This window comes from Manis pentadactyla, chromosome 11 (assembly GCF_030020395.1).
Source record: "Manis pentadactyla isolate mManPen7 chromosome 11, mManPen7.hap1, whole genome shotgun sequence".
In the NCBI taxonomy this organism is placed as follows: domain Eukaryota; kingdom Metazoa; phylum Chordata; class Mammalia; order Pholidota; family Manidae; genus Manis; species Manis pentadactyla.
This window is the reverse complement of record NC_080029.1, coordinates 99,461,013-99,488,008: the sequence shown is the minus strand read 5'-3', so window position 1 is coordinate 99,488,008 and position 26,996 is coordinate 99,461,013. Positions and strand designations below refer to the sequence as shown.

Sequence of the window (26,996 nt, the reverse complement as noted above, 5' to 3'; positions counted from 1 at the left end):
TAAAAACAAGGTCAAAGATGGAGAACTATGGTTTTAAGTTTCTTTAAAAAAAAAAAAAACACAGAGACAATTTCACTTTTAGTATCAACCCAAAAGAAATGAAAACATATTTTCACACGAAGACTTGTATGCAAATGTTCATAAGCATTGTTCATAATAGCCCAAAAATAGAAGCAATCCAAATGTCCATCAGCTTATGAATGAATAAAACGTCGTATATCCACACAAGGGTATACTACTCAGCAACACAAAGGAATAAACTATGGGTACCCACTACAACATGGATGAATCTCAAAAAATTACTCCAGGTGACAGAGGGCATATCCAAAAGACTATACAGTTTTGAACAACACAGGGGTTAAGGGTGCTAAACTCTGATGCAATAAAAAATCTACATGTAACTGACTGCCTAAAAACTTCTAATAGCCTACTGTCAACTGGAAGCCTTACTGATAATGAAAACAGTTGATTAACCATACTTTATATGTTATGTGCATTATACACTGTATTCTTTCAAAAAAGCCTTACTGATAATGTAAAGAGTTGATTAACCATACTTCATGTGTATTATACACTGTATTCTTACAAAAAAGTAAGCTAGAGAAAAAATGTTTTTTCAACTAGTCAAAAAATCTCCAAAAAATGTTCCAATATATATTTTAAAAAATCCACATGTAAGTGAACCTGCACAACTCAAACAAATGCAGGTTGTCAAGGTTCAACCTTGTGTTGAACCATGTGTATATTTATCTCTATCTATCCCATTAATATGAAATGCCCAGAAGAGGCACTCTATGGGGAGCGGATTCATGGTTGCCCAGCTTATGACTAGAGTTGGGCACAGAGATCTTTGTGGTGTGATGGAAATGTTCTAAAATTGGACTGAGTTAATACTTGTTTCACAACACTGAACTGAAATCACTGAACCATAAACTAAAAATGGGTGAATTTTATGGTATGCAAACTGTATCTTGATAAAGGTCTTAATTGAAAGCAAGGAAAAGATGTTTTATAAAAGGCCTAAATATTCTTAAAATTGCGATGAAATACACTTAACATAAAATTTATCATCTTGACTGGTTAGCCAGAGACGGGTAAGATTCCTCAAGGGAGGAACAACCTAAGACAGGCACAGTCGCAGGGGGGCCATCAGGTGAGAAATTGGGGATCAACAGAGGTGAGGCTTAGAACCTCACCCCCCCTGTTCTGAGAGAAATCTTCTGCATACGTGGATGTTTTATTGCCCTGGTCTAGCTTGGATTAACACATAGTCTACAGGCACACACCTGATCATCTACATTTGCTCTCTTACAACACTAAACTATGTTTTCTACCTTTATCTTGTATCTACCTACCACTTCAGCATTTTATTAAAAATAATAATAATAAAGAGAGAAATGTGGTATCCACATATAAATCAAGTATAAAAACCAAATGAGTATTCATATTTGAACTGACTGTTCAGAGTTCATAATGCATGAGCAAAACCGAAAGTTTCTGTGATGACTGCCCTTGTACTGTTCACTATGTAACTTATTCATTATGTAAGAATTTGTTCTACATGTAAGAACTTGTTATGCCTCAGAAGATTGGAGACTGACGAAAATTAGGCTTGGGGTGGATTAATGATTGTGCATTGAGCACTGACTCCCCTATACAGAATTTTATTGTCGTTAACAACCATTTGATCAATAAATGAGAGATGCCCTCACAAAAAAAAAAAAAAAAAGAAAAAAAAAGAAAAAAAAAGGACAGACTTCCAATGGTAAAATAAATAAGTAACCGGGATGTAATGTATAGCATAAGGAATATAGTCAAGATATTGTAACAGCTTGGTAGGGTGATAGCTGGAACCTAGAATTATGTATATAAATGTTCTACCACTGTGTTGTACACTTGAAACTAATGTAATGTAATACTGTGCGTCAACTACCCTTCAATAAAAAATAATTATTAAAAAAAAAAAAAAATTTATCATCTTATCCATTTTTTAAGTGTTCAGGTAAGTGGCATTAAGTATATTTACGTTGTTTACAACCACTCTCTAGAACTTTCTTCATCTTGCAAAATGGAAACTCTGTATCCGTTTAAACAACCCCCACAATCCCCTGGCAACGACCACTCTATATGACTGTTATGAATCTGACTACTTTAGGTACCCTACAGAAATGGAATTACAGAATATTTGTTCTTTTGTAACCGGCTAATTTCAATTAGCATAACGCCCAAGGTTCATCTGTGCTGCAGCATGTCGGAATTTCCTTCCCTTTTAAGGCTAATGTTCTACTGTATGTACATACTCACTCATACATTCATCTGTTGATGGACACTTGCACTACTTCCATCTTTTGGCTATTCTGAATTATACTTTAAGTAACATGGATATATAAATATCTCTGAGGCCCTGCTTTCAGTTACTCTGGGCATATACCCAGAAACAGAATTGCTGGATCACATAGTAAGTCTTAAGTATTTTTAATTTCACAAAATGAACAGAATATACTGCTGTACTTTAAATAAGAAGACAAGCATCTATTCCCTTTAGCATATAGTGAATGAGTCATGTAAAAACAAACCAAAAAATAGCTACCAAAGGTAGCAAAGATGCCCTCAGAAAACAGATCTTAAAATGGAGGATGACCATATGGTATAGACAACCACATGTTTACAATCCATGTTTTTTTTCCCCACCCAATGAACTACTACTTACTTTATTTCTTTCGATGTCCTCCGTATTCTCTCTATAAGTTCCAGTCTTTAGAATTCCACTTTCTGGTTGTCCTTTAATCTTAACAGGCTATAAAATTATTAAAAATTTAGAAATGAAAGGAAACGAACTTCTCCCCAATATAAACTTAACCTATCACTAGTTAATACAAGCGAAGCCATCAGATTGAAAATGTACAAGGAGAAAAAAAAATGAAGCCTCTGAAAAATTAATTCAATTTTATTGTCAAAACAGACAGCTTTTGATTCAAGGTAGTAGAGCCCATGTGGGATTTCCTAACACTAAAGATAAAGAACTAAGAAAAGGAAACTTGGATGAATCAATGGCAGAGGAATAAGAGGGAACAAGAGATACAAATCACCATGGACTGTGAAGCACTGATTGAAAATACATGATCAAGTATTAGATGCTGGTCATTAGCATATACTTATTATGGTCTCTTTTGAGCACTGTCCTTTCATGATTTTCGTTACTTTTAAGGTCATGTTCCAAAAATATAACATCAAAGAGAATGAAGAGATGACAGAATTTTATACAGAAAAATATTCAAAATTGTGAAATACATTTTATATCTCTTTTGACTACCATAGGTTCTTCTAAATTCACTTTAATTTTATAGTTCATTTTAAAAGTAACTGTGATAAAAACTAAAATTTTTTTGATGATTTTAATAAAATTTATTCCAGAATAGATTACATATTTTTTCTTTGCCAACTTTTAAAGGGAGCACACAACGAATGCAATCTTAACTTTTTTTTCAATGTGTTATATTACAGAAATATAAAAAACTGTATGTGATAATCTCAGGTATTTAGATTTGTAGGGATATTTGGCATCACATTAAATAACCCCATAAAATGAATGCTTCAATTTCTTCTGACCGCCTGGCTCTAACATCTAGCAAGATGGAAAGGAAGTAGCTTTGGAATTTCACTGGGTATGTGATCTTAGGCAAATTACTTTGTAACTGAGATAAATAGCTACATTCTTCATTTTTATGTTTGGTGTGTGATCATCAAAAGACAGAGTGAAGATAAAGGATTGACATCCAAAATACATAAAGAGCTCACGCACCTCAACAAACAAAAAGCAAATAAGCCAATTAAAAAATGGGCAGAGGATCTGAACAGACACTTCTCCAAAGAAGAAATTCAGATGGTCAACAGGCACATGAAAAGATGTTCCACATTCTAATCATCAGAGAAATGCAAATTAAAACCATGAGATATCACCTCACACCAGTAAGGATGGCCACCATCAAGAATGGCCACCATCTAAAAGACAAAACAACAACAAATGTTGGGGAGGATGTGGAGAAAGGGGAACCCTCCTACACTGCTGGTGGGAATGTAAATTAGTTCAACCATTGTGGAAAGCAGTATGGAGGTTCCTCAAAAAACTGAAAATAGAAATACCATTTGACCCCGGAATTCCACTCCTAGGAATTTACCCTAAGAATGCAGCAGCCCAGTTTGAAAAAGACATATGCACCCCTATGTTTATCGCAGCACTATTCACAATAGCCAAGAAATGGAAGCAACCTAAGTGTCCATCAGTAGATGAATGGATAAAGAAGATGAGGTACATATACACAATGGAATATTATTCAGCCATAAGAAGAAAACAAATCCTACCATTTGCAACAATGCAGATGGAGCTAGAGGGTATTATGCTCAGTGAAATGAGCCAGGTGGAGAAAGACAAGTATCAAATGATTTCACTCATATGTGGAGTATAAGAACAAAGAAAAAACTGAAGGAACAAAACAGCAGCAGACTCACAGAACCCAAGAATGGACTAACAGTTACCAAGGGGAAAGGGGCTGGGGAGGATGGGTGGGAAGGGAGGGACAAGGGGGGAAAATGGGGCATTACGATTAACACGCATAATGTCGGTGGGGGGCACGGGGAGGGCTGTAAAACACAGAGAAGACAAATAGTGATTCTGGAGCATCTTACTACGCTGATGGACAGTGACTGTAATGGGGTGTGTGGGGGGGACTTGGTGATGGGGGGAGTCTAGTAACCATAATGTTGCTCATGTAATTGTAGATTAATGATACCAAAAAAAAAAGAGTGAAATATAATCTCTCACTCAGGAGGAAATAGGTGCAATTTCATCTTGCAAGCTGAATTTTCATTCATAAGCTTCAATTTCCTTTCTCATGAAGTTATCACTAGGAGGATTAAGTAAGATAATGGAGGAAAAATACTTGGCATAGAGATAGCTACTCAATGAATAATATTTAAATTATAAGAGTTGCTAAGTTCTGATTCTCCTTTGAAAAAAAAGTCAGTTTCAGTATAATATGTGGGCGTCATTTCCCTAACACTGGGTGCTCAGGTTTCTGCATGGGAGCTATAGTTTTGATAGTTACGGTTATCAGATTAAGTGTTCCCTGGATAAGTGTGCCAGTGATATAAATTGTTAATTTTGGTATATGCCTAAGTGCTGCTTGAGAAGTAGACAAACTGATATTCTGTAAAGATGGTATTTTTCCTTCCATCAAAAGTCATTTTCACACTACCAAAAAAATGTACAGTTGACCCTTCAACAATGCAGGGGGTGGTTAGGGGCACCGATAGTCCATGCAGTTGAAAATCTGTGTGTAATTTTTGTCTCCCCAGAAACTTAACTACCAATAGCCTGCTGTTGACTGGAAGTATTACTGATAACATGAATAGTCATTTTAACATATATTTTTATATGTATTATATGCTACATTCTTTCAATAAAGCTAGACAAAATATTTTTTCAAATTGCTGCAAAATCTCCAGACATTTTCCCATATATGTATTGAAAAATTGTGCATATAAGTAATTGTACACAATTCAAGCCCATGTTGATCAAGGGTCAACTGTATTTCTGTTTGCATGTACATAAAAAGGGCTACCACTGTTCCTGCTATTATAAAAACTATTTAGTGTTCAAAAGAGAAAGGTTATTATTCATTGCATAACAGAAAAAAAAATGAACAGTATGCATATTATTAGGTTAAAAAAGCAGAACAACAAAATGTACCTCCCAAATGAAGGGAATCAATTCTGGGGAATAGTCAAGGGCAAGAAAAAGGTTATTGCCCTTATTATTGATTAGCTGAAGTATCAAACAAAATGACATAGACCTGACTAAAAAAATGATTATACACAAAAAGAAATGGGCCATTTAGATGTCACTGATTTTGGACATATTCTAGCAGATACAAACTCTATCCTGTAAGTATGTGGTACCTAATTCCTCCCAACTGGAGAAACATTACTTTCACTCATCTTTTGATGATCATCCATCAAACATAAAAATGAAGAATGCAGCTATTTATCTCAATTATTAAAAATACATTGCATTTCATAGACACAGAAAGCAATGCCATTCCCAATCCAATCAAAGGGGAGTAGGTGAGCAAACACAGATAGATCAGCACAAATCTATCATCCTTTAGACATGTCAAGTGTCTGCCCTGTTTATAGAATGCTAATGGTGTCATCTTTTTACGAAATGTTATTTTACATAGCTGGCAACTTGCACCGTTCGCTTCTGCTTACCTTGCCTGCACTTGACTCCCCTGCCACAGAGGCCTGGGGCATATCTCCCGTCAACTTTTTCTGCACTTCTGGGGTCAGACACCCTTTCCCCCTATCTTCCACAGATTTTTTGGCATCGGTAGTTTCATGTTCACTTTTACTTTGTCTTTTTACTCCTGTTATTTCTCTGCCTCTCTTTGCTGAGGTTTCATCTTCTTTCTTGGCCTGTTCACTTTCTCTTTTTTCCATATCTTCTTTTGCATTTGGTTGCTTCTCTGTAATTTCATTTTCTTCAGTTTCTTGTTTCTTCCTGGCTTTTTGTTCTGGTTCTTCCCTCCTCAGTTTCTCTTTCTGTTCTTCTTGCCGCCTTTCTCGAAGTTCTTTTTCTAGTTTGCTTTTCTCCATGAGAAGAGCAGCTTCTGCATGAATACGAGCTTTTTCTTCATCTGTTAACATGGCAGCCGGAGGGGGAAATCCTGGCTTTGTGGAACGGTCAGGAACAACTTTTCCATTCTGGGGAGATGGCTGCTCATGATCTATACTTTCAGATTTTATTCTATGTTCTTCAGGCAATTTGACTGCTGGTTTTTTAGTACGATCAATCTATATCAACAAAAACAGAGCAAAACAAACCCAGGAATGTAACTTCAGTTCTTGAAATCAAATTGTGAAAAGTACCATCCCTTTGTGGAGACAGTATCGGCCAGAACATCTATTTGAAAATTGCCCAATGACAAGATTTCTCATAAGGCACTTGGCACTTACTTCCTCTGGATTCTACACTTTCAATACACCCCGAGGTGCTCTATATATATAAGAGTTCATTCTAGAAGATGAAACCTAGACCCGGTGTGCCTAGACTCAAAACTCCCACACATCCAATTGCCCACTCAGTATCTTCAGGTGAGTGTCTCGCATGTACCAGAAACCTAACATGGCCAAAACTGAGTCCATGATTTCTCCCCACAAATGTGGTCCTTACCTCACGGAGGTAACTACTATCCAAACAGCTGCTCAAACGAGAAAATGGGGCATTTCACATGTTCTCCCCGTGAACATCTGCACTTAGATGATTTTCCTCCTACTGACCCTTCAACAGTAGGAGAAATAGGCCCTCCGTCTCCCTTAGCACTAACCAATGCCACGCAAACATCCTCTCTACACAGATTCCCACTACTGCCCCATCTCTTTATTCTTGTCTCCCTTCTAATCTATTTCTCCACATTGTAAGCCAGAGTAGTCACCTTTAAAACTAAAATCTGATCATGTTCCATGCCTACTTAGAAATGTTATTTTAAATAGCCACTCACTGTACTCAAATTACACCTAAAACCCTTACCTTACCTGCATAAACTTAGTCGTTTTGCCTTTGAATATCTCTCCAATCTTATTTCATACTATTCTATAAACCAGTCATACTTCCCTTCCCTTTCTAATTCCTCAAAGATGCCACGCTCCTTCCCTACTCAGGCCTTTACACCTGCCAGCTGTCCATCTAGGTAATGACCCCCACACATGGGTCTTGGCTTAAACAGACCTCTCTCCCTTGGAAAAAGCTTCCCTCAGCCCTAAAACTAGCCAAGCCCCCTGGTATACGTTCTAATACCCTATTCTTTTCTCTCGTAGTACTTACTGGGATTCTGATTAAATAACGACAATTATTTATTTAAATCTTTTTTCCCTCCTAGAATACAAACTAGGAGGTAGAGACTGTGCCTAACACACAGTAAATAAATATGTTGCTGAGGGAATGAATAACAACTTTTATAAGGTATAAGATACTAATTTACAAGTTGAGTAATAAACTATCTAACTTCCTGATTTATAAGTTAAATGTTTATCACCTTAATTTAACAGCATACTGACCTTACAAAACTGTTAGAAGCAACCCTAACATCTTTTCTTGAGAATACAGTTTACTGGAACAAAAACAACAACTTTCAAGAATATCTGCTAGTAACAACCTGTGTAGTGGTCTTATAAAATGTTTGCCTTTCCACTAGAAAACAAAATGGCAAGGAGGAAGTCAGTGAAGAAGAAATCATTCCTTTATTCCTCACTTCTCTTTCTTAAAAAAAACTCTTACTCCCTCTTCTTTTCTACATTTATGTGTGAACAAAGTGTGAGGAACCTCTACGGGGATGAGGTTAACCTGAAGCACAGTAACTAACTCCATCTTCTGGTAACTCAATCCATCTTCCCCTAATCCTAAAAGCATAGCTAACATGTTATTTTCAAGTTTAAAATTCTTTAATCTTGTGCCTACAGAACAGAATTCCAATTTGATCCAAACCTCTCATTTATCTTTCCAGTCTAATCTACTGTCACACTTGCCTCTCTCTCCAACAGAGAGCTATGTCCATGCACGTCAAAACTGTTCTCAGAGCACGGTTTCTGCCTTTAGTCATAAAATTTTCTACTTGTCTCTTCCATCCTCAAATCCTACTGATAACCAAAAAAAAAAACCAAACAAGAACTACCTCTTCCATGAAGATCTCCCTGATGCCCTCAGTCAAAATTTCTCTCCTTATTCTGTACTCCAATGACTATTAGGGCAATTATGATATTCTGCCTTATGCTATGGCTAATTTTATTTAAGTCTCTCCTAAACATCAGACAGAATCCATGGCTTAATTGTACTTGTAAACCTTCACATTCTCTTTCATATAGAAAACCCTCAAAATATTTTTGGCAAATTGCACATTTCTCAGAAAGTCACAAAAGGATTAGGGTCCAAATAACATGCTGATTAAGTTGAGAGGAGGTATAGTAACAGCTCTTTTTTGAATTTCTTAAATTTACATTGTAAGAAAAGTTGTTTAATAAAGTTCTATTTAGTCTTAAGATATAATCTAAAGTATTAAAAAGTAGACCTTTAAAAAATGAAGAAACAAACCACCTCATTTTATAAAAAATGACTACATTTTCTATTCATAGTCTGCTCCATAAATCAAATATCAACCACTTCAAATGTGAAATAAATCTCAGGAAAAAAAGTTAAAAATGAATGCTAAAAAATCTTATTGGAAAACGCATAGGAGAGAATTAGTTAACCTTCCTTTAAGTAAAATTTAATGAAGAGAAAAAAGCTGCTATTTTTTTATTGTAACATGTTGGTTATTTTTAAAATTGTTAAAACATGCCAGTTGGAGACAGGACCAAGATGATGGAGTGGGAAGACCCTGAGCTCCTCTACAGACACACCAAAACTACAGCTGCAGATGGACCTTCTTTTATTGCACCTTACGGATAGTTTTTACAAACTGAGGGTTTGTGACAACCCTGTGCAGAACATGGTACTGTTTTTCCAAAAGTATGGGCTCACTTTGAGTATCTGTGTCACATTTTGGTAACTACTGCAGTACTTCAAGCTTTTTTGTTATCATTACATTTGTTACGGTCATCTGTGATCAGTGGCTTTCAATGTTACTACTGTCATTGTTTTGGGGTGATGCGAACTGCACCCATACAAGCCCTCAAATTTAGTACATGCTGTGTGTGTTCTGACTGCTCCACTGACCAGCAGTTTCACTGTGTGTCTACCTCTCCTCAGGCCTCCCTATTCCCTGACACACACTACTAGTCAAATGAGGCCAATGAACAATCCTACAATGGCCTCTAAATGTTCAGGTGAAAGAAGAGTCACACATCTTTCACTTTAAATCAAAAGCTAGAAATGATTAAGCTTAGTGAGGAAGGCATGTCAAAAGCTGAGAAAGGCTGAAAGCTAAGCCTCTTGCACCAGTTAGTCAAGTTGTGAATGCAAAAGAAAACATTCTTGAAGGAAATCAAAAGTGCTACTCTAGTGAACACACAAATGATAAAAAAAGCAAACTTTATTGCTGGTATGGAGGAAGTCTGAGTGGTCTGGATAGAAGATCAAACCAGCAACCACATTCCCTTAAGCCAAAGCCTAATCCAGAACAAGGTCCAACTCTCCTCAATTCTGTGAAGGCTGAGAGAGGTAAGAAAGCTGCAGAAGAGAAGTTGGAAGCTAGCAGAGGTAGGTTTATGGGGTTTAAGTTAAGAAGGCATCTCCTTAACAGAAAATTCAAGAGGAAGCAGCGAGTGCTGATGTAGAAGCTGTGGGAAGTTATCTAGATCTAGCTAATGAATGAAGGTTGGTTACACTAATGGATTTTCAACACAGATGAAACAGCCTTATATTGGATAAAAATGCCATCTAAGACTCTCATAGCTAGAGAAGAGAGGTCAGGGCCTAACTTCAAAGCTTCAAAGGACAGGTTGACTCTCGCTAGGGGTTAATGTGGCTGGTAACTAAGTCGAAGCTAATTCTCATTTACCACTCCAAACTATGGCCCTTAAAAGAATTATGATAAATCTACTCTGCCTGTGCTCTATAAATGGAATAATAAAGCATGGATGACACCACATCTGTTTATAATGTGGTTTGCAGAATGTTTTAAGCCCATTGTTGCGACCTACTGTGTAGAAAAAAGGATTCCTTTCAAAATATTACTGCTTCTTGACAATGCACCTGGTCATCCAAGAATTCTGATGGGGATGTAAGAGTTTACTGTTGTTTTCATGCCTGCTAACACAATATCCATTCTGCAGCCCACAGATTAAGGAATTAGACTTTCAAGTCTTATTTTTTAAGAAATACATTTTGTAAGGCTGTAACTGCCATAGATAATGATTCACCTGATGGATCTAGGCCAGGTAAACTGAAACCCTTCTGGAAATAATTCACCATTCTAGATGCCATTAAGAATATATAAGTGATTCACAGGAAGAGGTAAAAATGTCAACATTAACAGGAACTTGGAAGAAGTTCATTCCAGCCCTCACCGATGTCTCTGAGGAGTTTAAGTAATCAATGGTGTTGGCAAAACTGGACGGCATACATGCAAAAGAATGACACTAGAGCACATTCTTACACCATATATAAAAACGAACTCAAAATAGATTGAAGATTCAAATGTAAGACCTGAAATCATAAAACGCCTAAAAAAATTTTAAAAAGTTAAAAAACAAAAACAAAAAACCATACGCAGTAAGTTCTTGGATATTGGTCCTAGCACTCTATTTTTTTATCTGTCTCCTCAGGCAACAGCAACAAAAGTAAACAAATAGAAACTGTCAAACTAGAAGGATTCTCAACAGGGAAGGAAACCATCAACAAGACAAAAATGCAACCTACTGACTGGGGGAAGACATTTGTAAATGATTTGCCCAGTAAGGTGTTAATATCCAAAATACATAAAGAGCTAATACAACTCAATCAAAAAAGAATCTGGTTAGAAAATAGGGAGAAGACCTCAACAGACATTTTTCCAAAGACATACAGATAGTCTACAGACACATGAAAAGATACACAGCATCACTAGTCACCAGGGAAATGCAGATCCAAACTATACAGAGATATCACCTCATACTAGACAGAAGGCCAGTATCAAAAAGAAGCAATAAGTGTTGGCAAGAACGTGCATAAAAGGGCACCCTCGTGCGCTCTTGGTGGGAATGTAAATGAGGGCAACCACTGTGGGAAACAGCATGGTGGTTCCTCAAAAAGTTAAAAATAGAACTAGCGTTACGATCCAGCAATTTCACTACCGGGTATTTTCCTTAACAAAATGGAAACACTTATTTGAAAAGATAAGTGCATCCCTATGGTCATTGGAGCATTATTTGTAATAGCCAAAATTTGATAGTTGTCCATCAATAGATGAATGGATAGAAGATATGGTACATATACACAATAGAATATTAGTTGGCCACTGAAAAGAATGGACTTTTGCCATTTGCAACAACATGAATGGATCTAAAGGGCATTATGTTAAGTGAAGTAAGTCAGACAAAGACAAATATCATACGTGAAACCTAAAAAACAAAACAAATTAACAACAAAAAAAAGCAGAAATACTTATAAATACAGAAAACAATCCAGTGGTTGCCAGAGGGAGAGGGTTGGGAGCTGGGGGAAATAGGAACAGGATGAAGGTTTGAAGGCTTTGTTCAAACAAACTTCCAGTTATGAAATAAACAGACCACGGGGATGCAAAGTACAGCATAGGGCATATAAGTCAATAATATTGTAATAACTTTGTATGGTGACAGATGGTAACTAGACTTACGATGGTGATCATTTTATAATGTATAAAATGTTGAATTACTATGTTGTACACCTGAAATTAATAATTATTTATTCATAATTAACAATGTATGTTAACTACTCATAGTAAAAACAAAAAACCAAAAAATGCTTGTTATTTATGTGTGAAATTCTAAGGAAATAGAACTAAAGTGTTTTAAAACCAAAATACTGATGTGACATATGTATCATCTGTAAGCCACAGTATTTGGGAATATACTATTGGTTCAATTACAATAAAAAAATAACCTGAAAGTGTTTTTCAAGTTCACTTTAATCTTTAATCAGTACTGCCCATACATAAAGGCACTTGCCAAGCTGGGTTTGAAATCCTTTGAATTATCCATTCTAATAATGCTGGCAATAGGACTACATAAAAAAATTTTATAGCTATAAAGGTACATTCTTCTCAATGATTTTTTTTTCTAAAATAGTAAATATATAAAATATAAAAAATAAAATAAAATATATAAAACTCTATTTCTATACTATGTATTTAATATAATATTAAAAGGAAAGCAACAAAAAAGAAAATCAAGAACATACCTGTGGAACACTCTTTACATTAGGCACTGGCTGGATTATGGTTGAAAAATCAGATTTAGAGGCAGCAGTTGGTTCAACTGGAGTTGATATATTTAGTGGTGTCATTCTTTCATCTTGATTATTTATCATTTCTATGTTTTCATGTACTTCTATAGGAGGAGGTGACATCTGGGCAGTAGGTTTAGAAGGAATGGATTCTTCCAGTGAGGGATAAGTGAAATCCACTAAAATCCCCAAAAGAATAATAATATTTTTGAAAGAACAGTAAACACTATAAACAGTACTTATGTATCTCATGTATTTTATACTTGATAATTAAATATAACTAAATGAGGTGACAACCATGACAGTCATAAAGAATTAAACATTAACTTCCAGGCTGTGGACATCTTGTATTTTTTATGTCTAACAACAAACTGATATCTAATAGGACAAATGCATATACAACCAAAAACACTACACTCAAAACAGTTTTAGTTTATTTTACTGAAGCAATTTTAAATAAAAATTTTCACATACATACATGAGATAGACACCTCTTCATTCTTGCCTCGTTGTGGTGGAGTGACTTTAGCATTTGTTGTGTACTGGGGATAACAAAGGAGCCAGTTTTCATAGCCTCCTTCTAAAACCAAAGGTTCATTGCGAAGGACAGTTTTACTTTCCCACTATAAAATAAGGAGATAGTATTTTTAATATGGCAGCAGTTGTAACAAACTCAAATTTTTGGAAGCTAAAAACATAACAAACTCTAATTTTAAAATTGCTCTCTTGAGGATTCATCTTTTAAATGGTTAAAAAAATGAGAGCTGAATTCAAAATTCAGTGTTAAATGAAAGAAATGGGTAAATCAGGTTTTTAAAACCACACAAATAATCCATGATTTTAGAAGGAAAATAAGAAAGAAGTCAATATACAATAAAAATCATCCATAACCCCAATACCCAGTGGGGTACCAATATAACAATTTATAGAGTTTATTACTATAGTTTTCTATGTAGATACACACTTTTTTTCATTTTATGCAAAACACGGAAACTTTTATGATGCTGCTTTTCTTCTATGTGAGCATCTTTTTTAAACACCATTTTTAATAACCAGATAATATTCTGTATTACACATACATGTACACACACATAGACACACATCAAAACTGAATCAATCATTTGAACACTTATGTTTATTCTTCCCATTTAATTACAAAAAATGTTTATTTAAACACTAAAGATCCTATAGATGAATACACCAAATCAACTCCATTAGGGAAAATCTCCAGAGGTAGACCTGCTGAGTCAAGGCACATGAATATTTTAAGGCCTTTTATACATTTTTCTTTGAAATCATCTTTAAAAAAATATATCTGTGTGTTTCTGTAGGGTATTTTCTTAGGAGTAGAACTGTTGGTTTAAAAGTTTGATAGATATTACCATTGCCCTTCAAGACAATACCAATTTACACACCTACCAACATTATATGAGAATGTCCATTATAAATCTTTATAATTTTTACCAAATCAGTGGACATAAAATGGTATCTTGTTTTAATTAGCATTTCTTAGGGAAGTCAAACATCTTTATAACCTTTTATATTCTGAATTAATCTCATCCTGTGCACATTTTTTTATATATAGTTTGCTATTTTATTTGTGAATATACTTTGAATATTAAGGAAACTACGTCTTCATCATATATGTTAAAATTACTTCTCCTGATTTGATTTTCACTTTATGTTTTTAACAGTCAAATATAATGATTTTCCTTTATGGCATTTCAGTTTAGGATTGGTTAGGATCAAGACAACAGAAATACCTACTAAGGCTTTTTCCTAGTAGTTTAATTTTTCAGTCAATATATTCATATCATTGATGTAAGAATTAAGGTAAGGATTCCTTTTCTTTCACTTATTGGCTAGCCAACTGTCCCCAGACCATTCATTTCAATCCATTTTTCCTTCCTGATTTGTCATTCATCTGTATCATACACTGAACATTCATATATCTTAGGTTTAACTATGAAATTGCCACTTTTGTGGGTCAAGACTAGATGAATGTTGCCAGTTTCATATATCATCCTATACTTTGGTACATTTCTAGATTCTGTATTTTAAAGCATGAATTGTTTGAAGGCTTTGTTCAAACAACTGAAGGGCAATGTTCCATGAATTGACCCTTCTACTGGAAGACAGAGAGTTTTGTTCTTATCACATGCTCACCAGCATTCAGTGCTATCATTATTCACTAATTTAGCAAATTAAACTGAGTATTATTTTAAATTTTGTTAATTTGATCAGTGCAAATGGCATTATTTCAATTTTCATTTCTCTGATTACTCATAAAGTTGGCATTTTTATGTTTTTGTTACTTGCACTTCCTTTTCTGTTCACTATCTACCTGTGTCCACTACTTATTTTACTGTTTTATCTTAAATAATTTTATTTGCAAAAGCTCTTTGGATTTTACATGTTCTAAGTCACTGCCATACTTGTAGCAAATGTTTTTCTCTGTCTCCTGTATATTCTAATTTAATGGTATTTTTTCACCTAAGTTTTATTTTATTAAGTCAAATCTATCAAGCTTTTTTTTCTTTAGTGACTTCTTCCTTTGCCTTAATTTCATAGTCTAATTCTTAAACAATAACTTTTTCCAGACAATTTATATAGCTGAAAATTCTAATATCCTACTTTATATAACTCAGTTTATTATTTGGTGATTCAAAATTAGTTTTTTAAATCTATTTTTAAAAAATCTATAACTGATGGACCTTCTTATCCTTAAGATAAGCAACTACTTGGTTTATCTTTCTAACAACCAGAGAAGGCTTGTAATTACAGTAAACTAACAAGGCAACTTGCTAACCTTGAAAAGTGCATCTTTCAGACTCCGTAGAGTTGTTCCAAGTTGTAAATCTTTTGTAGAACTAAACCAGTCAAGAAGTACCACATAATCCACATTCCCCCTCTTCTTCCATGTGTCTTTAGAATCATCTGGGAGGTTTGCTTCAATTCGAGTAGCAGTGACTCTGAAATGTATTAATATTTGTAATAGAACAAAAATAGAGAGGTCCTAATACACTAATGTAAGACTGAATTTTGTTCTATAGTCTGTACCATACCATTGCAAACTTTTAAGACAGGTTTCTTTCTAATGTCAGACTGTATGCTAAGGTATTAAATAGTCTAAAATATTTAACAACTTCACCACTACATAATACTGGAATTGTTTTTTAATTATTAGTGACTGAAAAGAAATAGACTCAGTTCTGACCCTTTACAAAAAAAGGGGCCAAAACTGAAAACAGAGGAAGTGATCTGAGCACCTCTCTCAGCCAAATATAAACAACTGGGGAATCACCTGGGTACTGTTATATTTCAGTTCTCTTATACCTATACTAATAATTAGTAGTAAATGAAATACCAAAACGTTTATTTAACAAACACATAACAGCAATTACTATGTGCCATGAACTATTCTGGATGCTTTATTCTCATCAAATCTCACTGAATCTTCACAAAAATCTTATTAAGGTAGGCATTATCATTTTATAGATGGGGAAACTGAGGCACAAAGAGGTTAAGTGACCTGTCCAAGATTATAGCTGCCAAGTGGAGCTAGAATTCAAACTCAGGCCACTTGGCTCATGTCCACACTCTTGGCTGCTGTGCTGTGTTGCCTCTGATATCATCAACTGAATATTATCAATTCTACATTAAAGGGTGTTTTTCACTTCTTCCTTTGCTCACATAAAAGCAAAGTTCTCACCTAAAATCCTTACAATTGGCCTGTGGCATGGCCCCTCCCCCAAATCCTAGCTCACTGGCCTCATCACAAACTACTTGCTACTTACTCCACTCTACTCGCACTGGTTTCCTTGTAATTCCTGAATTATCCAGGTACACTCTTGCCTAAGGGCCTCTGCGCCTGCTGTTCCCTTCATCTGGAACCCTCTTCCCTAAGATAACTGCAATACTTATTTTCGCTATATCCTCAAGGATTGCTCAGCAATAATTTCTCCATGAAGCCTTCTTGGATTACATTTTGAATGCCCACCCCAACATACACACTTCACACACCCATCTCTATAGCACTTATCAACAGATGTACATTTTAAGTTTTACTGTCTGCCTCACCTACTCCACCTCCCTGTTAAGACAAAAAAGCTCTATGAAGCAAAGATTTTTGTTCAATGGTTTAGCTCCAGCACTTAGAACCACAGTAACCCAGCTCATAGTAAGTGCTCATTAGTATCTGCTGAATGACTGAATGAGTAACTGAATAATACAGATTTCCTCCTCCAAGTAAGTAACTCATGATTATTCCTAGCAAAGCACCAAGGCATTTCAGTATTTAACTGATGATACTGGCAGGATTCGTTAACCTTTTATTCACAAGTCAAACTAAATGGTTTAGATTATTTATAAGGAAAAAAGAAGAAATATAAAATACTATCTCTTGTTAATTCTCACCTGATACATAGAGATCAGAAGGATGCTTGGTCAACAAAGAATAAGAAAAATTGAAATGTGATATTCTTAGGGACTATTTCTGACTCTAGGGATACAGCTGTATAAATACTTTTTGTCTAAAAACTCAAGATTAGTATTTTGCAGAAAACACTTGGGAAAAAATACTATCAACGAGCATTTCCCAAATGTCAATCTTTAATGTATCATCTATATAAGCGGCTGCAACTTTGCTGTCTGTACCTTGCCTATTGTTTAATATTTAATTTAATTTGATTTTTTAATTGAAAGTGAGCCTTTACTTAAATAAATTTATTTTAACTGGAAAATAAATATTCCTGTATACATGGAAAAACAGTACTATAACCAATAAATATAGTATAGTCCTAAAAATAAATTAGGTCAGTAAATTATACTATGTTCACACATTAGATCACCATACAGCAATGAGAATAAATGAACTACCACTACACACAGTAACACAGATGACTCTCACAAACGTAAGATTGAGTACAAGAAGCCAGACATAAAGACTATAGATTGTATGATTCCAGTTATACGAAATACAGACAAAAATGAACGTCAGAAGTTGGTGGTGCCCTTGGGTGGGTAGGGATATGGGTAGTTGACAGGGACCATGTGAAGGGCTTCTGGAATGATGGAAATATTCTGTTTCTTGATCTGTATGTTACCTAAATGGGTGCGTTCAGTTTTTGAAAATTGGGCTAAATACTTAGGATAGGAGTGCTTTTGTATGTATACTACACTGTATTAAAATTTTAAGAGAGACAATGAACAAATGCAGTAATCACTATCAGCTAGTTGTAGATACTGTTGCCTACAGAAAGCTCCGAGGTCTGCTATCTGATAAGAAGGTTAGAAATATTAAGAAGGAATGCTAGCACCAAACTGAGACTTCTTTTAACTACTTCAGAAGGACTGAAACAGAAATTAAAGGGGAATTAATTTTCTTGGTATGCAATACATTGTTACTTAATCTTCAACCTAAACTCATCTTGAGTTTCACAGTAGTCCAAATCTTACAGCTTGGGAAACACAAAATGAAGTGCAAACCACCACCTTTCTATTAGTACAGATGAGACCATCTAAAGATGAATTATAACTTTGTCTTTTCAAAACCTGGGAATATATTCACATCTACTTGATTAGACTCAGCACTCTAACCTCATTTTTAAGTAGCATATTTACAAAGCACCCTATTCTTCAGGTCAAACATTTATAAAGTATCTGCAATGCACCAAAAACTATACATTTTACCTAATTTAAAAAAGATTATCTTTTTAATATTCAGTTCATCCTAGAATGGACCACACATTTTAACTAATCCAATCCCATAAACTTCATATATAATTTATATAACACTCCAAATAGTGAAAATAGCCTTGGATCTGGAGCTTTAGCTCTGTCACCATTATGATAGATTATAATATAAAACATATCCATGCAGTTAACTTGAAATTATTTTATAGGCTGAAGGCTTTCTCATCAAAACCGAGAGAAAAAAATATATATTTTTTAGTTTAGTCCTTACTAGTGCCAGGCCACTGTGTTAAGTGTGTCTGTGTGTGTAAAATGTCTCACTTAAACTTCTCAAAACCTCTAAGACAGGTACTATTATTAACCCCATTCTACAGATGGAAACATGGGCTTAGAGTGGTTAGCTCACTAACTAGAAGTACTATAGCTAGTAAGAAACAGAGTTATAATCAGAATATAGCCTGACTTCACAGCCTATAATCTTCCTTAGTCACTTAGCTAAACTGCTGCTTCTTCAAAAAAGTATTTGGCACTCTTTTACCATAGATAATAGTATGGGGAACTTCAAAATAAAAATCAATTAAATTAGCTCACGATTTTAATCGATTTAGTGCAAATGCTTCACAAGATCATAAATAAAAAACAGTTGCTATTCGTTAACAAACACCTGGGGAGAGAGGGCACACAAAAGCAGCTTCATTTCTCCTTGTCAATAAAGCTCTAAATGACACAAATAGGAGAAAACAGCCAAATTGGAATGTCCTTTACACTACTCTTCAGAAAGGGTAATTTATACCACTGAGGAGCAAAGAATGAAAAGGTGAATAGAAAAAGAAAAGACTCCTTTATCACACTTAGCTTGGATGCTAAGGAGTAACATTTACTACTGTCTATAGTTTATCATTTTATCTAAATACACAATGACCCACCCTGGACTGATAGCTTCTTCAGGAACACTGAGAGAATTTGAAATACGGGATTCCTGATAATCCTGCATTCTTCGGGCATCCATTATGATCAAGCTGATGCTTTCATCCATCATCATTGTGTATAGCTGCTTTGCTGTAATTGCTCCTTGAAATCAAGAGAGACAATGTAAGTGACAAAGAACACCCAGTTTCATGTGCTATCATACCTCCAAACACAGGACAAGTAAAACTTTTCCTAGAAGAGTGAAATGTACTGGGGGTCATATACTTCCTATCCCTTAACACCATTTATTTTCTCTTAAACTAACATTAAACATAATTTGTAGTTTTGACATTTATCAAGAAACTAATTTAATGCTCTGTCTTTAAATATAAACACTTAAATACCAAAACTTAGTGTTACGGTTACAACTATATCTGGTGTTAGCTTTGTTACTAGTATAAAGAAAGTTAATATGCATATCTCATGAAAAATCCTTATTCTGCCTTTAATTATTAAGAAATTTGAAAAAGGTCAACCAGAAGACGCATCTATCATTCAAAACTTCTTGACAAGAACAGACCCATAGACTAGTGGAACAGAATAGAGAGTCCAGATAGAAACTCAAGCATATATGGTCAATTAATATATGATAAAGGAGCCACAGATACATGACAGCTTCTACAACAGCTGGTGTTGGCAAAACTGGACAGCAACATGTAAGAGAATGAAACTGGATTACTGTCTAACCTGTACACAAAAGTAAACTCAAAATGGATCAAATACCTGAATGTAAGTCATGAAACCATAAAACTCTTAGAAAAAAACATAGGCAAAAATCTCTTGGACATAAACATGAGCAACTTCTTTATGAACATATCTCCCGGGCAAGGGAAACAAAAGCAAAAATGAACAAGTGGGACTATATCAAACTAAAAAGCTTCTGTATAGCAAAGGATACCATCAGTAGAACAAAAAGACATCCTACAGTATGGGAGAATATATTCATAAATGACATATCTGATAAGGGGTTGACATCCAAATTACATAAAGAGCTCATGCACCTCAACAAACAAAAAGCAAATAAGCCAATTAAAAAATGGGCAGAGGAGCTGAACAGACACTTCTCCAAAGAAGAAATTCAGATGGCCAACAGGCACATGGAAAGTTGCTCCACATCACTAATAATCAGAGAAATGCAAATTGAAACCACAATGAGATATCACCTCACACAAGTCAGGATGGCCAACATCCAAAAGACAAACAACAACAAATGTTGGCGAGGTTGTGGAGAAAGGGGAACTCAACTCTCCTACACTGCTGGTGGAATGTAAACTAGTTCAACCATTGTGGTAAGCAGTATGGAGGTTCCTCAAAAAACTAAAAATAGAAATACCTTTGACCCAGGAATTCCACTCCTAGGAATTTACCCTAAGAATGCAGCAGCCCAGTTTGAAAAAGACATATGCACCCCTATGTTTATTGCAGCACTATTTACAATAGCCAAGATATGGAAGCAATCTAAGTGTCCATTAGTAGATGAATGGATAAAGAAGAGGTGGTACATATACACAATGGAATATTATTCAGCCATAAGAAGAAAACAAATCCTACCATTTGCAACAACATGGATGGAGCTAGAGGGTATTATGCTCAGTGAAATAAGCAAGGCAGAGAAAGACAAGTATCAAATGATTTCACTCATCTGTGGAGTATAAGAACAAAGAAAAAACTGAAGGAACAAAACAGCAGCAGACTCACAGAACCCAAGAATGGACTAACAGTTACCAAGGGGAAAGGGACTGGGGAGGGTGGGTGGGAAGGGAGGGAGGGATAAGGGGGAAAATGGGGCATTACGATTAGCACACATAATGTAGGTGGGGGGTCACGGGAAAGGCAGTATATAGAGAGAAGACAAGTAGTGATTCTATAGCATCTTACTACACTGATGGACAGTGACTGTAATGGGGTATGTCCGGGGGACTTGATAATGGGGGGAGTCTAGTAACCATAATGTTGTTCAAGTAATTGTACATTAATGATATAAAAATTAAAAAATTAAAAAAAAAACTTTTTGAAAGGTTCTAAATTCTTTCTTAAAATAATTTTAAATTCTTTAAATTGTTTTTTAAAAGAATTTCAAATTTTAAAAAGATGGGGTTTTACAGCAGCTATTTGAAAAACTTTTAGATTTTCAAATATTTCTAGAGTAACAAGCCAAAAGCTTGTTATTTATGTTCCACATCAGGGGCTGGCAACTACGGCCACTTATTTATATTGGAATACAAAAAGCTCCACTCATTTATTTATGATGATTAACCAATAATTAATAGTTAATTATTAACTACAGTTAATAGATAATGTATTTTGTCTATGGCTGCTTTCATGATACAACAGCAAGGACCACAGAGGCCCTCAAGCCTAAATATTTGCTATCTAGATTTTAATATTTAACCAAAATAAATATTCCCTATGTTAGTATTTTGCTCTTCCAGCTTCTACCACCTGAAGTGAAAGATTCAAAAGCACTACAAGGAAGCATAAAATCATAAAGACTGACTTCAGCAGCGAGCTGTGGGAAGAATGTAGTCACAGGATCTCCTAAGCTACAGCACCAAGCTGCTATTAACAATGAACTGTCCTACTTCCTTCTCTAACCATCAAGGTAATTCTGAACACTCTAAACAAGCTGAGAACAAATCACCAAGAAGGGTAACATCTAAGCAGAATGAGTTACAAAAGAACACATGAATAAAACCTAATCTTGTAGAGTTCATAACTGCTTTTAGAAGGACACCTTACTATACTGTTTATTTTTTTAATTGCATGAAAATATTTTAAATGGAGATTTTAGCATTACATACAATTAATATTTGAGTTAAACTTTTTCTGAGAGAGGAAAACTTAGGCAATTGCCTAAGTCTTTTTGCTTAGGTCACGTATTTGTGACTGGAGCATCAGCACGACCTATGAACGACATCCAGATTACTGGTTTAGATTGAGAGAAGTGAAGACACCTTTTAAGTAATTCGGTTTACAACCTAGAGTCATAAGTAATAATAGCTAATACTTAATATAAAGTTTACTATGTGTTCTAAGAATTTAACAATTATTAACATGTTCAATCCTCACAATAAAGCTATGAAACAGGTAGTATTATTATTCCCACTTTACAGATGGTAACATTAAGAAAAGAGGTTAAGTAACATGCTCAAGATCATATGGAAATTTAGGAGGAGCCAGTATTCAAATCCAGGCAGTCTGAGTTCTCACAGTCCATGTTCTTAACCACTATGCTAAACTACATCTTGAAAAAAAAAAAGAAAGAAAGAAAACAATGACAAGTACAAACTGTGATTTTGATGTTTTCATTTGTATTTTTCATTTGTATATCACCATATACATTCCCCATGATACATAAATACAGAATATAATACATTTTCAATATAATTGTACAGGCTAGGAAAAAATGGTAAAGCTTACATACAGATTAGACACAATGTTAACAATTTCATTTTATAAACTCTGAGCTTATCTGATTAAAAGATCTTAATAGTAACCTAAAAGAACTTCCTCTTTCTGTACACACTTACCTTTCTCTGTTGTCTCATTCTTTTCACTCTTTTCACCATTTATCTATTATAGAGGGGGGAAAAAAAGGTATACACTGAGTCACTAATGATTTTTGGCAAACAAATGACGTAGGTGAAAAGACAAGCAGTCACTTAACAAAATGGAATAAGAGGAAGAGGAAGAGGAAGGAGAAACAGGGTCAGAGAAAAGAGGAAAAGAGCAAAGGGGTGAAAATGAGACCCTAGAAATAAAAGGTTTGGGATCAAATTATTAGTATACCAAATCTTTCTTTTAATGTAAATTACATTTATTACAAAGGAGAGACCTTAAAGATCATCCACTTCAAGAACTTCATTTGGCAAATAAGGAAACTGTATCCCAGAATTGTTAAACAAAACTTGACACAGGACCAGAAGTTAGATATACTAAATCACAGCTCAAATGCTTTCTATTGTTGTAATCCAGTTTATAGTGACTGCTAAAAACTAAATAATACACAGAATGTAGTTCTACAGAGGCTCCAGGAAAAACCTGGAATCAACTGAAGCTAGAATATTTAATTCAGTTTCTAATAAAAACACATTATATTTTACCCTTGTTGGCTAAAAGTATTTTGTAGTATCTCAACTCTTCTTAAGGAAATCATCTAACTAAAAAGAAACAGTTTTTTTACCACACAGAATAAATCTGAAATACCTTTTGGGCTTTGTCTTTGGAATCCAGTATATTTTCCAAAGAACTTTTAGCTGCTGTGCCACCATCCTCTCTTCCTGCTTCCTGCTTTTTCTGTTTCTGCAGCTGCTCTTCCTCCTGTCTGTCCTTTTCTTCAAGTTTTTTCCGGACTTCGGCTTCTTCATACCTAGTTGAAACAAAGAAGCCAAGATGCCTCCTATGGGCACAGTCATGGAAAGTAAGAGTTCCAGTTCCATAAAACCAGTGTCCTGCTTTCTCCCTCCAACTGAAATTTGACTCTGCTGGTGTTCTGTTATAGACCACAACTTATATATTTGTTCTTCTCAGATTATTTCAAATTGCTCAAAAATCTTGCAAAGAAACTCTATGCTCTTAAGTTGCAGTTGTTTAATGCTTTTTGTGCTTTTTTCCCCTCCCACAAATTTCAACCTTTTAATGATTCAAATCTACTGCAATTTCTTTTTCAAAGACTTAGAATCCTAAAGTCCTAAAACTAATTACAAAGACTCATTCACTTATAAATTGATTCAAAATATGAAAAAGTACAGACAAGTGAGAAAAAGGACATAAAGCCCAAAAAATAGGGGAATAAAGAATATGATTATTGTTGGTGGTAATATGATTAGGCAAAACCTAGGCAAATCAAAGAGAAAACAGTGAACCATGGGTAACTCAAAGATCAGAAAAAATTCTTTTCTACTTAGTCGAGTAATTTGTTAAAGCAAGAGAATAGTGATTCTAGATAATATCCACTTTAACATACTTGAGCCTCAGGATTTCTGGAAAGGACGAAGGCAATACATTATTGAAAAAGATAATTTATAAGTAAAGACTATAATGTATATAACTATAATAGTTGATTCAAGTATGAAAAACAATTAAGAAAAAATACTGAACTATAAGTAGTTCCCTTTTTGTTATTTAAAGAATGACTAATGACTAAAAATTGAAACAAACTGTTTTTAATTTCTAATTATTTTATAAGCTTTGTAAGCCAATCTTGGCAAATATTAGAATAAGATTTTTTTTAAAACATGTAAATTTTGCAACTAGCAGTGAATACTTCGTTCCCATAAGACCAATTGTCCAGTAGCATTTTATAACATTGGCATATAAGGAATTATATTTTTCTGAAGAATTCTATCAGAAACAAAAAAAAATTAGATTTGAGCTCTGATCTAATACAGCAATGCTTACCTTAACAATCTAGCCTTTTAAATATTTAACAAATTTCAGTAAAGAGTATGAATGGTAACACATGAATGTTAAGTAACAGAGCAAAAGATTTTAATTTTTGTGTCTCCATTAACATATGACTCATTTCTAGAAATAGGGATTTATACGCATGGTCAGCAATGAGTAGGAAAATTCTAATTATTATTTTTAGCTTTTAACTTTACATTCTTTTAAAGATTTCATAATAATGTCTGTACCTGAGCTTAAGGCTTTCAGAGAGTCTTTCAGCTTCTTCAATAGCTTTTTTGATGTTTGCAGGTCCAAGTATTGAATGAAAGTAGTCCTAAAATTATAGGAAAACCATCCCATACTGTTAGTTCTGGCCACTCTACACAGCACTAGTGCTGAAAACATTAAAATCATGATGCTTATGTAAAGAAAGTTTAGATGAAAACATGACTGAATGAAGTATCTTTTTAAACATTTACTGCACAAATGAACAACTTATTCTTCAAATGTTTCAAAAGTCTCTCTTCATACCAGTAGTATGCTTTTATAAAAATCCAGTAGGTAATAACTGTACTTATTTGAAAGGCACCTTTAAGATGTGTAATACTATTCCTATTGTTTATGAATAAGTGCCAAAAGGCAAAGATTTGGGGAGCAAAATATATTTTCCTATTGTAGATATGTTACCTAATGTTTATTCTCTGGTCTCAGAAGCATTAGAGCAAATTATGTTATCAATCTACAGCATAGAATTTATTTTGTTTTATTTTAAACAGATGTTTTTGCTTCCATCTGAATTATTATAAAAAAGAAATAGTTTCACTTCCACCTCTCAAATGGAGTCAAAAGATTTTTGACATAAAACGAGTTTTATACTTGCAAAAACCTTGATTAAACATCAGATGACAGAAGTAAATCATCAATAATAAAATGCACCTTAAAAAAAACACACCTGGTTTGACACATAATTTACTAACACGCATAATGAAGTTTAGGTCACACATAATGAAGTGAGAGGTCACTCATTAGATCCTGCAACCATAAGTATTTTCATATCAAGGTTAGTTTGACATGACAGTAGTACAGTGAGACTCAGCTAGCTTATTACTGGATTTAAGTTGCCACAACTTGTCAGTATGACTTTGCAAATGGAACCCACTAGCACAGTTCATCACACATGATACAGTAACCAAGATTTATAAAAAGAAAGGCAAAAGGCCAGAAATACCCATCTCTGGGTCTTTGAGAGGCAGTCACCAAGAGCTGGTGGAATAAATATGTTGGTAACAGCTATCATATGTCTACCTTTCTAGTCTAAAAGTAGATCGTGTTTTGGTTGAGCTTACTCTTCTAGATTAAAGCCTAAATAAATAAAAAGGTCCCTTTATGATGTAACTTCAATAAAAGTATACAGTTTGTTCAATACTGTGTCAACTGAATATTAGAGCGGAATAAAGTGTAATTACTTCAGTTACCACAATGTCCTAAGGTGCAATACTTTTTAAACAGAAAACAAAATTTAATCATTATTGAAAGATTTCTCTGATAAGAAGAAAATACAAAGTAAACACAAAATACTATGATTTGTTTTATTATTAATTTTTTGGCATAAACTCTTTAAAAAGTCAGCCTGTAAGCCCAGCTTAACTCTGTTTTAATGCTGAAAAAATTGTGTGTTTCAGCATGCCTATTACAAACTCTCAGAAGACACTCTCCTAATATTAGTGAGGTTTTTTGTCAATAATTATCTCTCTCTGTACTCTTAAGGGAGCACAGTTAAATTAAGTATAAATATTTTCAATTGTAATGACAAGTGGCACAAGAAAAAGGTAACATCCAATGCTTAAACAACTAAAAATCTTGTTTCTCAGGTTTACCAAGTAGAACTTTCCTACTCCTGAACATACAAATCCAAACAACTCTCATGATTTCCCAAACAGAAGGTTTACCAGTCATATTTAGGATTATCAGGAATGCCATGGAGATATAA

The 26,996-nt window shown here is 34.5% G+C and overlaps 1 protein-coding gene across 10 annotated transcripts in view; it reads right to left on the bottom strand.

Moving 5' to 3' along the window:
• USP8 (ubiquitin specific peptidase 8) overlaps positions 1 to 26,996 on the bottom strand; it is an 87,206-nt gene that overhangs the window by 8,628 nt on the left and 51,582 nt on the right. For 9 of the 10 annotated variants that reach the window (XM_036877415.2, XM_036877416.2, XM_036877418.2 and 6 more), the window contains 9 exons: positions 25,255 to 25,340; positions 23,825 to 23,987; positions 23,149 to 23,191; positions 19,576 to 19,720; positions 15,765 to 15,927; positions 13,434 to 13,578; positions 12,911 to 13,134; positions 6,271 to 6,852; positions 2,711 to 2,797 (listed from right to left, as the gene is read on the bottom strand). In XM_036877415.2, the coding sequence (XP_036733310.2) occupies positions 2,711 to 2,797; positions 6,271 to 6,852; positions 12,911 to 13,134; positions 13,434 to 13,578; positions 15,765 to 15,927; positions 19,576 to 19,720; positions 23,149 to 23,191; positions 23,825 to 23,987; positions 25,255 to 25,340 (1,638 nt within the window). The remainder of the gene's footprint in view (positions 1 to 2,710; positions 2,798 to 6,270; positions 6,853 to 12,910; positions 13,135 to 13,433; positions 13,579 to 15,764; positions 15,928 to 19,575; positions 19,721 to 23,148; positions 23,192 to 23,824; positions 23,988 to 25,254; positions 25,341 to 26,996) is intronic. The other variant, XM_036877420.2, reaches the window with a different exon arrangement.